This window comes from Nyctibius grandis, assembly GCF_013368605.1.
Source record: "Nyctibius grandis isolate bNycGra1 chromosome W unlocalized genomic scaffold, bNycGra1.pri SUPER_W_unloc_1, whole genome shotgun sequence".
Taxonomy (NCBI): domain Eukaryota; kingdom Metazoa; phylum Chordata; class Aves; order Nyctibiiformes; family Nyctibiidae; genus Nyctibius; species Nyctibius grandis.
The window spans coordinates 1,112,952-1,126,950 of NW_027167472.1; the positions used below are offsets into that span (position 1 = coordinate 1,112,952).

Genomic DNA, 13,999 nt, shown 5'->3' on the forward strand with positions numbered 1-13,999 from the left:
TAAGCTAACTCATTATACATATGTTGTTAAGCACTGGGGCTAGCATTTAAAATATTAAAAGAAAACATTGACAATTTTTCTGAAACCCAGAGGAATGCAAGACTGGAAAGGTTAGGTCAGTTTTTTGCTAATAGAATGAGTAGGCTTTCTAGAGGATTCATTCTGTTTGCCTAGTAACTAAGCAACATTTAGAGCTAAAGAAGATACAGCGTACAAAGAGGAATGAAATACACTTTTACTACATAATGCTATGGTATGCAGAGCATTTAACTGCATTGTGGTATCACTCAGGCCACTATTTGGGACTGCAGCCTGTTGTGATTAGGCATGTGCTGCATACATGAAATTTTGTGTAGTTGTAGACAGCTATTTTGTAAATCTTAAGCAACTTAAAACTTGGGAAAGGCTATTATTGAACTGGAAAATAATATTAACAAGCAAGTTTTGGGGAGTAGTGTACAAAATATTTTCAAACAGGATTCTTTGTTACAACCTGGTCGCAACTAGTTCATAAATCCCTTGGAGTAAATTAAGGTGAAACGACACCAAATAACTGGTATGAAATTAAGAACAATTTATTAATACAGGGAAAGTGGCATGGTTGTAAGTGTCTTGGGTTTCTAAAGGCATTGAGAAAAGAGAGGAAAAGAAAAGGAAAAAGAGAAAGAGGATAGAGACTATGAGAGAGAGGAAAAGAGAGATCACCACCCTTGGATCCAGCGATGTAAGTTGCCTGTAGAGTTGATAAATTGCTTGCAGAGTTGCTCCTCCAGTAAATCGCTTGCAGGATCGGTCCTTGGGATGCGCGCCAGCATCCCAAGTGAGAAGGTCTAAATACTTTAGGTCATTTGCATGCAAGATAGGAGAGGGTGGTCTTGTCTCCCCCCCTAGTTGTGGTGTCCGCTGTATGGCCCCGCTTCTGCACAAGCGTGGCTGATGCCTTGCAAAGTTGTTGCATATGTAGGCTGGCCCCAAGGAAAAGATACCATCCGGCCTCCACAGGACTTATCTCTTCCTCCAGCCAGACTTGTAAATCACAACAATTAAGGCACAGCAGGGGTATTGTTCTGTTCCCAAGGCCCTTATCTCTTGCCAGACTTGCAGGCCTCTGTAGTACACATACCCTCCTCCAGCCAGAGTTGTCAAACAAGTTGTTTAAGGCATACAAACTCTGTCCGTCACATGCTTACATAGACTTTTAATGTTAAAAATCAGAGAATGTTGGAAATTAAGTAACTTGTTAAAATATAGTGAAGTGGCTATACCTCCTGGTTGTCTTGAAAATGGAAGAGGAAACCATTGCATTTACAAAGATTGGATGCTTAGGTTGCATGGAGAAAGAAGGAATAAGTGAAAACATAATTTCTTCAAGATTGCTGACACATTTATCACTTTTATGTGTACAGCTTTGTCTTGTAAGATTGGGTGTCAACCTGGAACCGAGATAAAATTATAAACTCATGTTTCCCACTCATTTTCTCATTTGCTGGTTATGCAAAGTTCATGTAGGCTATCTGGACTCCTGTAGGTAGATTAGGGTACGGCGACCGGAAAATCTCGGGCTGTAACGGAAGGTAGGCGTGGCGAAAGGAGCAGGATGTGCAAGTATCGTGCGAGTTCGTACGGGACAAGACGACTATATAAGGCTGTTGCGCAGTTAAATAAATGCCATTTGTTGCATCCTCACATTGGTGTCAGTGCTCAATGGCCCTGGGGTGCAAATAGCCTCAGGCCAGCCAGCAACCGAACGGAGCTTGCCGCAGACAAGCGGCAACAAGTGGTGACCCCGACGTGATTGCTGGGCTGGCGGACCGCAGGCGGTCGGAGTGGGTTCGCGAACCATGGAAACCTTGATAAAGGTGATTTCGTTACTGGGCGGGGAATTTAAGATTTCTGTGAAATCGAAAGACGTAGCCCAGTGTGTGGACCGTCTCGTTAAAGGGGGGGGCGGTGGCAGGACCGGCTGATTGTTTACAGCCGAATACCTGGGAGCAGTGCTCGGTGCAGCTCGCGGAGCGAGCTATGGCAGCGGGTTCTGCCAAAGAATTAAAAACATGGGGAGTTATCTTGTGGCTGCTACGGGCTGCGCGGGAGGACTGGGCGACATGGGATGCGGCTCGGACGTGTTTACATGGGGTCTACCCTGACCAAGACAGAAGTGGCAGTGGTGAAACTCCTCCAACATATACTCTCTGAGAGAGGAATTAAATAGGATGAAGCTGCGTTAAAGCAGTTACTGTTCTGGGCAAAAGATAAAGGACATTTTACAACCTTTAATGATGTCTTTGAAGTGCCTTTATGGGAGAAGATTGGTGACTCTCTCTGGAATGCAGTGTCAAGTGGTGATAAGGAAGCCTTTAAATTGTCTACTACACAGAGGCTGGTTAGCGAAGCGTTAAAAGGAATAAAAGCAGAGAGAAGTCACACATACAGCTTTTATGGCTTTAGGACCGCAGACGTCTACTACCCCCTCACTGTTTGCGGGACCAACACCTCCCATGGCCCCGGTGGCTGTACCGGTGGCAGCTCCTTTATCGCCGTCGGTACGGACGGCTCCGGAAAAAGCCGAGGAGCGGGGAGCGAGACAAATAGATACAGATCCATCAGAACCGGTAGTGCGCCCTAAAACACAAACTCGATTTGGACTAATTGATTCAGATGCTGAACAGGAGACTTGGCAGAAACCCCCTCCGAAACCCCCTCCCTCTCATTGATCTCTCTACGGATGAGGCTGAGCAGGAGGACAAGAAGGAGGGTAAACATGCTTTGTACCCACCTTTACCAGATTCGCCATTTACGGAGTCAGCAGTACCAGAGTCACAAGGACTTAAAGGACTGTTACCATCACGAAATGGACACGAACTTGACATGACAGAGCTTGGTAGACGACTGGGAGAATTAAAGACGGAATTGCAGCAGCATCGTTCAACCAACGCCTCGGGACACGTGACTATGTCTCCCCCAAAACCCCCTCTGTGTTCGGGACAAGTATTAGGGCCACCTCAACCTCCTTTACAACTCCCTACTCCACCTTTAGATCAGGGCGGGGGGGGAGGTTTGCGTCCATCTGGTAATGTGGGAGGTGAGGGAGAGGGTCAGCGTCCGCCCGCGTATACAGGGGAAGGGGGGGGAGGTGAGGGAGGAGTGAAATGGAAAGGGGTCATTCGAGATGCGTTATTAGAAGGAGTTGTGATTCCACGGGCATATCCGGTGATTGTGGGTGCGGGTCCTGAGGGAAGAAATATTTGGCAACTGTTAGATTGGAAAATTGTAAAAGAAGCATTGCCACTACAGTTAGCGAAGGACAACACAGGTGAGGACTGCAGGAAATTTGCAGGGATGGCAAATCGTAACCCCACCTTAACTGAGCTAATGGATGCTTGTGAGAAAGTAGGAACCACCACATTTCAGATGGAGCATTTAGCAAAAACTTTTGCGGCGGCAATTAAGGTAGTTCATCGTTGTTATACATGCGAACAGGAAGGTCACTTTAAGAAAAACTGCCTTAAGAAGTCGAAGCTGAGTGGGAGAGATAACTCTGTTTTGATGTGTCATTGCTGTGGGAAGCTAGGGCATTTTGTGAAGCTGTGCAGGTCTCAGTATAATGCTCAAGGTCAGCTGATAACAACCAGCTGCAGAGTACAGGGAAACTGGAGAAAGAACGTGGGGGGGGGAACTGTATGCTGACACAAATGAATCTTCCCAACCAGTTCCAGGCCTATGCAGTTAACTCGCAGCCCAAACCGCAGGGAGCGCAGGACTGGTGTTTCCACACAGGGTTAACCTGTGCGGCTGCCAAGCCTTGGACCTGTGGCAAACAGGGATAATGCTAATGCTGATTGTCAAAAGATCATTGAAGCTTTACCTGAAAAAACAGATTTGAATGCTATGATAAAGGCACGTGCAAAAGTGGGTACTGTGGAACATAAGGCTCAAGTTATGGCTGCGGCCGTACTTGGGGCTTACGTGGTCACAATTGCAGCCTCTATTCCAATTGTTAGCAGGGGACACAACTTTAACAGCACCACGACAGACTACTGCAGAGGTACAGCAACTGATTACAGAAATAGAAAGCAGGCTACATTCCAAATTTGTACATCATATTGATTTGAATCAGGAAATACAAATTATCACTTTGTTTGATAGGCAAATTCCGTATGCAATAATTGGTCAATGGAATTCAGAATGATCAGATTCGTTACAGAGCTATTGGCACAGATTATTCATCAAAGGACAGATGCGATGTCGGGAGCTTGTGGCCAGATATCCCTGCATCACTAACCTTTCCTATTGCAGCTCAATACTTTGAGTGGTGTATGGCTAATAGCTTTGCTTTGCAAACAGCCATGGAGAATTTCTCGGGACAGATTGTTTACCACTTGCCCTCCCATCCTGTTATAAAATTGAGTGCGGAACTTCCAATTGCCACAGGAGTGTTGTGCGCAGACACTCCTGTGGATGGAATTACCATTTTTACGGATGGATCTGGGAACACAGGCAAGGCGGGCCTTGTCTGGTATTCTGATGGCAAGTGGGAATCTATGGTAGTACAACAAAAGGGTTCACCTCAGGTGGTAGAATTACGAACTGTATTAAAAATATTTCAGAATTTTCCCATTCCCTTTAATTTGATTGCTGATTCAGCATATGTAGCTGGCATTATAAAGCAATTGGATAGATCTGTTATAGAGCATATATGTAATCAGCGTGTTTTTGAATTGCTGCGAGCTCTGTGGCAAGAAATTCAAATCCGAACTGCATTGTTTTATGTTTTATATGTAAGAAATCATACTAATTTGCCTGGGTTTATTGCAGAAGGCAATGCTCGAGTGGACTCTTTGGTTTCTGACCTTACAAATTCTACTGCAATGACTGTGCAGGTGCCGGACATTAAACAGCAAATCATAGAATGGGTTTTTCCACCTTTTCATCCTAAAACAACAACTTAAGACTGATAATGGACCAGCATACTGTTCACAGATTTTTCGTCAATTTTGTCAACTATGGGGTATTACACATGTCACCGGGATTCCTCATTCGCCTACGGGTCAGGCGATTGTGGAACGTGCTCATAGTACATTGAAACAGCTTCTGCAAAAACAAAAAGGGGGAGAGGTGACTGAACCTTCTGAGAGACTTGCAAAAGCTGTTTATGTACTTAAGCATTTAACTTTAGCAGGAGATAAGGAGCGACCCCCAATTGTAATACATTGGGAGGCAGTTCGACAGGGAGCAAGCTATGTGCAAAACAAAGGTGAAGTGTGGTATAGGGAACCAGGTACTAACGAATGGTTGGGACCAGGGGAACTATTACTAATGGGTCGAGGTTTATGCTTCTGTCTCTACAGGCGCAGGAGTACGGTGGATTGTCTCTAAGAGGATGGTTAGCCACATTATTAGAGGGAATAGTTTATGTAGTTGTGATTATAGTTATCATAGGGATCTGCGTGGGTTGTGTTAAGACAATCATTGAGAATAGTATATGGAAGTAGTGAGATAATAAATCTAACTACTTCCAAAGGGGGAAATTGATACCGGATGGTTTAGCAATGGTTTAGCAAGAGTAGGCCTCAAAGTAGGCTCTAAAAGGCCTGCTCTGTGTTACCTTTAAACAGAATCAGCTTTCCTGTCAGTAATTTTCCTTTCAGCTAGAATAATAGAGAATAACAGTATGTTCTGAAGCAAACTGCATGTTTTGTAGATAGAGTCTGCTTATGGGAATGTTTATAATAGGCATTATCCTACTTGTGTTACCCTGTTTGTTTGCATGTTTGCAGAGAACTGTGCAACGAATGGTCAATACAGCCTTTTTGGCACAACAACAGAGAGCAGGATTTATGGGTAATCAAGGCTGGGATTCTCTGACCGGGCTCTGCGAGACACAGGGAACCAGGTTCAAGAGTACCTGTGGGGGAAGCCGAAACAGCACCAGCCTCGACCTTCAGACGTGAGGAGTCATGACAGTACAGAGGGTCTGGTGAAGCGGCGGGGCTCCAAGAAAGATGAGGAACGGCGACCGTTGCTGAGTGAAACAAAAGCTTTGAACAATGCGCTCATGATTAGCTTGCTTTTGCTTTGCATCTCAGGAGTTGCAGGGGAATCTTACTGGAGAACCTGGGCTCGGGATGTTGTATCCGCCAGCTACGCTTACGCTTTGACGCAAGGCTCCAGAATCAGCGATACCCTTTACTTCGCATGACTTGAAGCATGGGGAGGGGGAAATGTAGGTAGATTAGGGTACGGCGACCGGAAAATCTCGGGCTGTAACGGAAGGTAGGCGTGGCGAAAGGAGCAGGATGTGTCATTATCGTGCGAGTTCATACGGGACAAGACGACTATATAAGGCTGTTGCGCAGTTAAATAAACGCCATTTGTTGCATCCTCACATTGGTGTCAGTGCTCAATGGCCCTGGGGTGCGAATAGCCTCAGGCCAGCCAGCAACCGAACGGAGCTTGCCACAGACAAGCGGCAACAGACTCCCCATTTCAATTTCTGATCTCCAGAATAGACCCATTTTTCTGGAGAAAGGGTGAGAATGGTAGAGAATATGTGGCTGACAATTCAAACTTTGTCTTAAAGGATGAAATAACTTTTGAGCTGAAATAACTGAAGTAAGTTAATCTTGAGTGGTAAGCTTTGCTATCAATCTAACACTTTACAGGTTATTATAAAAGATACTGGTATTGTGTTGACACAGTCTCACATCAAGGCATATATGCTGATGACACCTCAAGGATTAGATTATTTACATCAGCACTGGATTCTGCACAGGGTAAGCATGTACTAAATTGACAGCCTTTACGCTGTAACAAAAGTCATATTTGATAGAATTTGAGTCTAAAGTCTAATGAAGATGGTTTTCATGTTCACAGGTTTTTAGTCTGTAAACTTTCATGCTAGCTGTTATGGAGAGACAATAGCAATACCAGAAATGTTAAGAATTACTGATGTAGTTGTTATTTAGACATTTATATAAAAGTGTCTCAAGTTACATAACTCTGATTAGCACTGTGAACTGGGTCTGGCTGGGATGGATTTAACTTTCTTCACAGCAGCCCATATGGTGCCATGTTTTGGATTTATGGCCAAACCAGTGTTGACAACACGCCAACGTTCTGGCTATTGCTGAACAGTGCTTGGGCATTATCAAGGCTTTCTCTTTTTCCCACTTTGCCCCTGCCCCAACGAGTAGGCTGGGGGTGGGCAAAAGGTGATGAGCAACGAAACTGGTGAAGGGTCTAGAGAATAAGTCTTATGAGGAGTGGCTGAGGGAACTGGGGTGGTTGTTTAGCCTGGAGAAAAGGAGGCTCAGGGGAGACCTTATCGTTGTATACAAGTACCTGAAAGGAGGTTGTAGCGAGGAGGGTGCTAGTCTCTTCTCCCAGGTAACAAGCGATAGAATGAGAGGAAAAGGCCTCAAGTTGTGCTAGGGGAGGTTTAGATTGGATATCAGGAAAAATTTCTTCACTGAAAGGGTTATCAAGCATTGGAACAGGCTGCCCAGGGAAGTGGTTGAGTCAACATCCCTGGAGGTACTTAAAAGACAGTGCTTAGGGACATGGTTTAGTGGTGGACTTGGTAGTGTTAGGTTAATGATTGGACTCGATGACCTTAAGGGTCTTTTCCAACCTAAATGATTCTATGATTCTGTTCTATGATTCTAAGTTGGGAGGGGGCACAGCTGGGACAGTTGGCCAGAGGAATATTGCATGCCATATAATGCCATGCTCAGCAATAAAAACTGGGGTAGAGGAAGAAGGGATTTTTTTGGCTTCCGAGTTGGTTGTTGCTTGGAGACTGGCTGGGCATCAGTCTGCTTGTGGGAGGTGGTGAGTGATTTTTTGTTGCATTGCTTTCCTCCCCCCACTTTCTTTCACCTGTTAAGCTGTCTTTATATTTCTTCATGTATTTTCTTGCTTTTGCTCTTCCTGTTCTCTCCCCTGTCCCACTGGGGGTAGGGGGCTGGGGTGAGGAAGGAGTGAATGAGTGGCTGTGTGGGTGATTGGCTGCTGGCCAGGAGTCAACCCACAGCACACTGCTACTGTATTAAACTGTATCATTTCCATGATTTCTACAGTTATCTGAAAAATTAGCAAGGTTGTCTTATTATTCATTAGGCAACTATGTAGCAAGACAGAACTGCTGTTTCTGCAGCAAAGCTAAAACCTATCAGGAGGCAGCTTTTTTTAAGCTCTGCAGCTTAAAGATCATAATATTCAAATGGACGTATTTGACTATGGTTTTCATGTATGATGAAATACTTGATTTCCTGGTTTTGGGTTTTTTCCTCACAATGTAGACTTCTGATAGGGTCAAAAGTCTGCATTTTAGAATACTGTTATTGCACACCTGCTGGGAGGTTCATTATATGTCTGGTTTTATCAACACTGACAAAATTCATTTTTTGCTTTCTATACTGACAGGATCTTAAGCCAAATAATTTGGGTTTAGATGAGAATGGGGTTTTAAAATTGGCTGACTTTGGCTTGGCAAAATCTTTTGGAAGCCCAAATAGAGTTTATACACACCAGGTAGTAACAAGGTAAGACATACTCTGTTTTGTTTCTTAGATATTGGTTATGTAGCTGTTTTGCATTGCCTCTTGAAATATGTCATGGCACATCAACATGTTGAGTTTGGCATCTAGCTCATGTGATATGGCTGTAGTGACAAGAGCCTCATAACAGAAAACACAAGAAAGCATTTTTATAGCAAAGTCTCTGTAAGAACTGCTAGAATATCGCATCCATGGGGGGGTGTTCTGTGGTATGATGTTCTATTGAAACACATGGAAATAATATGTATATTAAGCCTATAAGCCTAGCTTTCAGAGCAAGACAACTGTTACTTTCTGTTAATCATGAGACCTAGAGTTTTTTTTTTTTGTAGCTAGTCACATATTACCTATTATGAGACAAAAGCTTGAGCCAATTAAAATATTTATTAATGTTATTTATGGCATGCTTATTTAAGGTATGTACTCTTTCAAAAAGCAGGAATGCAGAATACACAAGAGATTTCCTTTTGTCTGCTGTAATGCCAAAATTAATCAGGCGAAGTTGTTTTTTAACACCTTTATTCAAAAGGCAAAAATTATACAGTAGTTTCAAATGCAGTGTGTATCAGATCATTACATTTAACTTGATTGTTCTTAGGCAGTGGAATAGCTGCTTTAAACAACTGTTGTCAAGGTTCATTTTGCACAAAACTAATCTCTATCCTTAGGTCTGTTGGTAATGAGATTTTTGAAAGCTGAAAGGAATTCTGTCTTTAACTTAAGTGTCATTTCTTGAACGTAAAGTTTAAAGAAAATTTTGGTTTATAACATGCAAACATGCCTGTTAAATACTTTTTCCTTTGCACATCTGCAGTTCTGTTGCTTGTTAATCAACTCAGCTGAAACTGTAGTTAGTTTGTGGTTATATGTGACTCCGTGGTGAGGAATACACAATTTTGTTCAGTCTTTCTTAAACAAAACACTTTGCAGGGTACAGTACAGCTCTTCAGTGTCTGAAAAAATATACAGGCAGGAGCAGTATCCTCTTTGTAGTTCTTGCATTGCTGCAATATACAGTGCTTGACATGAGCAAAACGAGGTGATTTTCCCCAAATGTGTTTTCTTTTCAGGTGGTACCAAGCCCCAGAACTATTGTTTGGTGTTAGAATGTATGGTGTCAGTGTTGATATGTGGGCTGTTGGTTGTATTTTAGCTGGATTGCTCCTCAGGGTAAGTCTTCAAATGTAAGCATTTTGTATTTGCTCTTCAGTGTATTTCAATTCTTATGTGTGGGCTTCCTCTCTCCTGCTAACAGCAGGAGGAGAAGGAAATTAGGCTACTTCTTAGGAAAGGAAGAAAGGGAGACGGGGGTGGGGGAAGGAAAGCTTCCAAAAGCTTGCTAACTGTAAGGAAAGTGAAATTTTGGAATAGACTGAGGTTCCATAACCATCACAAACTGTTGCCGCTTGTCTGCGGCAAGCTCCGTTCGGTTGCTGGCTGGCCTGAGGCTATCCGCACCGCAGGGCCATTGAGCACTGACACCAATGTGAGGATGCAACAAATGGCGTTTATTTAACTGCGCAACAGCCTTATATAGTCGTCTTGTCCCGTATGAACTCGCACGATAATGACACATCCTGCTCCTTTCGCCACGCCTACCTTTCCATTACAACCTGAGCTTTTCCGGTCGCCGTACCCTAATCTACCTACATTTCCCCCTCCCCATGCTTCAAGTCATGCGAAGTAAAGCGTATCGCTGATTCTGGTGCCTTGCGTCAAAGTGCAAGCGTAACTGGCGGATACAACATCCCGCAAAACGGAAGGTTTTCGGTATCAACGGACACCGAGGACTTGTGTTATTCGCAGTTAAGGCAACAAACATATAACAAGGTTGTGATGGTGTATCTATAGATAGGGGGAGACAGTACCATATCTGGTTATGTACCCGAGCCCAGGTTCTCCAGTAGGATTCCCCTGCAGTTCCTGTGACGCAAAGCAAAAGCAAGCTAATCATGAGCGCATTGTTCAAAGCTTTTGTTTCACTCAGCAACGGTCGCCGCTCCTCATCGTTCTTGGCGCCCCGCCGCTTTACCAGACTCTCTGTGCTGCCGGGACACCTCCTTTCTGAAGGTAGAGGCTGATGTTGCTTTGGCTTCCCCCACAGGTACTCCTGCAAAACATAAAGCTTGGACAGCGTACATATTACTTCGGATTAGGATTTTGTTTTAAATCAGGGTGCAAACAGCGTGTAGGGACCCACTGTATAACATCATCCCGTTTGATGGCGGCATACCCCCTCCCGTGATGTAGCAGCTCCCAACCTGTTTCCCACTCCGCTGTCCCAGGGAACCGAACCTTGACTGGGGGGCCCACTTCTGGCACCCCTGGACCCCAATGTCGCTCAATTGGGGCACGCTCTTGGTCTCCCCGGGCAAAATGATTTAAAGAATAAAGAGCGCGATGTAAAATGTGAGATTGGTAGTTGACAGGAATTACGTCTGGGAATCCTTCCCCCTCCCCAAGAATCTTAATTCTGTGTTTTAGCGTCTGATTAGCGCGCTCTACAATGGCCTGCCCGGTAGAATTATACGGAATGCCGTGTTTGAGCGTGATACCCCACCGCTGACACCACTGACGTGTGGTATGAGCAATAAAACAGGGGCCATTATCAGTTTTGATCTCGACAGGTAGGCCTAGCCAAGCGATTGCAAGATTCCAATGTAGCTGAATGGAGCGTGCTGTTTGTTTCCGATGCGGGGTGGCCACAATCATCATACTGTAAGTGTCCACGCGCCTCTATATTAGTTCTGATTGGCTTATGCTAAAAAGCTATATCTTGCAGGTGCAGCATTCTTTCTTATTTTTCAACTTCCCCCATATCTTGTTGGTCTCATAGCCAAGGCCCTTGTTCTCTATTATGATTGGCTAGTTCATCACCACCCCATTACCACCCCCTGGACATGCCTGGACATAGCTCGTTCAGTACCTTGTTCCCACCATTGTCCCGTGGGAACCCCACAATTTCCCCTTTTTGTTTTTGAACGAGCTATGTCCTATCTCGTCCTTTTTGTTTTTGTTTCTTACTCAAACCCGGTTCCCTGTGTCTCGCAGAGCCCAGTCAGAGAATCCCAGCCTTGATTACCCATAAATCCTGCTCTCTGTTGTTGTGCCAAAAAGGCTGTATTGACCATTCGTTGCACAGTTTTCTGCAAACATGCAAACAAACAGGGTAACACAAGTAGGATAATGCCTATTATAAACATTCCCATAAGCAGACTCTATCTACAAAACATGCAGTTTACTTCAGAACACACTGTTATTCTTTGTTATTCTAGCTGAAAGGAAAATTACTGACAGGAAAGCTGATTCTGTTTAAAGGTAACACAGATCAGGCCTTTTAGAGCCTACTCTGAGGCCTACTCTTGCTAAACCATTGCTAAACCATCCGGTATCAATTTCCCCCTTTGGAAGTAGTTAGATTTATTATCTCACTACTTCCATATACTATTCTCAATGATTGTCTTAACACAACCCACGCAGATCCCTATGATAACTATAATCACAACTACATAAACTATTCCCTCTAATAATGTGGCTAACCATCCTTTTAGAGACAATCCACCGTACTCCTGCGCCTGTAGAGACAGAAGCATAACCTCGACCCATTAGTAATAGTTCCCCTGGTCCCAACCATTCGTTAGTACCTGGTTCCCTATACCACACTTCGCCTTTGTTTTTCACATAGTTTGCTCCCTGTCAAACTGCCTCCCAATGTATTACAATTGGGGGTCGCTCCTTATCTCCTGCTAAAGTTAAATGCTTAAGTACATAAACAGCTTTTGCAAGTCTCTCAGAAGGTTCAGTTTCCTCTCCCCCTTTTTGTTTTTGCAGAAGCTGTTTCAATGTACTATGAGCACGTTCCACAATCGCCTGACCCGTAGGCGAATGAGGAATCCCGGTGACATGTGTAATACCCCATAGTTGACAAAATTGACGAAAAATCTGTGAACAGTATGCTGGTCCATTATCAGTCTTAAGTTGTTGTGGAACCCCAAGACTGGCAAAGCAAGCAAGTAAATGTCGTTTGACATGACGACCTGTTTCCCCAGTTTGTGCTGTTGCCCATATTACATGTGAAAACGTATCAACAGATACATGAACATATTTGAGCCTTCCAAATTCTGCAATGTGAGTAACGTCCATTTGCCACAGTTGCAACGCACTCAATCCTCGAGGATTTACCCCTATTCCAATTCCCATGCCAATTTTCTGACAACTAGGACAAGCACTGATCAATTCACGTGCTTGTGCCATGGTGAGGTGAAATTGTTTTGCTAACATTTTTGCTGATTGATGAAAGAATTGATGGGATAGGTGTACTTGTTCAAATAAATTTGGTGATATTTGCGTATAGGACACAAGTGTGTCTGCTTTATTATTTCCAATGCTCAAACCTTGATCAAATTGATGACTACAAATGTCAGTAACAAAATAAGGTACCTCTCTGAGGTTTATTGCTTGATGCAACTGTAGCAAAATTGTGTAAAGTCGCATATTCTTCACTGGTCGTATAAAAGCTCTTTCAATTCGATTTACAATGCCTGCTGCATAAAGAGAGTCTGTTACAATATTTACAGGTAAGTCCTTCCATTTTATAAAGACCTGATATATCGCAAAAAGTTCAAGTGTCTGCAATGAGTCCTCAGTTTGTCCTGAGAATTTACAATGTTTCCATTGTCCATCCTCTTGTCAAGTAATAACTGCTGAATGTGATCACTTTCCTGCATCAGTAAAAACAGTTAGTCCAGTCACAGATATCTCTGATCTGATAGGTTTTTCTTCCCAATCCTGTTTTCAAATAAACTGTAGCTTTTTATCTTTTGGCAGATGTGTTAACAATTGTCCAGTAAAGTCCTGTAAGGCCATTTGAAAAATAGTTGACTGATTTGTTAATCAGTAATCAAATTAAAGGGAATGGGAAAATTCTGAAATATTTTTAATACAGCTCGTAATTCTACCGCCTGAGGTGAACCCTTTTGTTGTACTACCATAGATTCCCACTTGCCGTCAGAATACCAGACAAGGCCCGCCTTGCCTGTGTTCCCAGATCCATCCGTAAAAATGGTAATTCCATCCACAGGAGTGTCTGCGCACAACACTCCTGTGGCAATTGGAAGTTCCACACTCAATTTTATAACAGGATGGGAGGGCAAGTGGTAAACAACCTGTCCCGAGAAATTCTCCATGGCTGTTTGCAAAGCAAAGCTATTAGCCATACACCACTCAAAGTATTGAGCTGCAATAGGAAAGGTTAGTGATGCAGGATCTCTGGCCACAAGCTCCCGACATCGCATCTGTCCTTTGATGATAATCTGTGCCAATAGCTCTGCAATCATGGGGACAGTTTTCTTTGTTCTTGAAGGTAGAAACAACCAATTCCAATACATGTAACAAATCTGATCATTCTGAATTCTATTGACCAATTATTGCATACGGAATTT

The 13,999-nt window shown here is 43.6% G+C and overlaps 1 protein-coding gene across 1 annotated transcript in view; it reads left to right on the forward strand.

Moving 5' to 3' along the window:
- Positions 1-13,999, forward strand: part of LOC137677088 (cyclin-dependent kinase 7-like) — a 58,857-nt gene that overhangs the window by 637 nt on the left and 44,221 nt on the right. Inside the window, exons 2-4 of the mRNA XM_068424273.1 lie at positions 6,663-6,773; positions 8,425-8,543; positions 9,629-9,728. Coding sequence (XP_068280374.1) covers positions 6,663-6,773; positions 8,425-8,543; positions 9,629-9,728 — 330 coding nt within the window. The remainder of the gene's footprint in view (positions 1-6,662; positions 6,774-8,424; positions 8,544-9,628; positions 9,729-13,999) is intronic.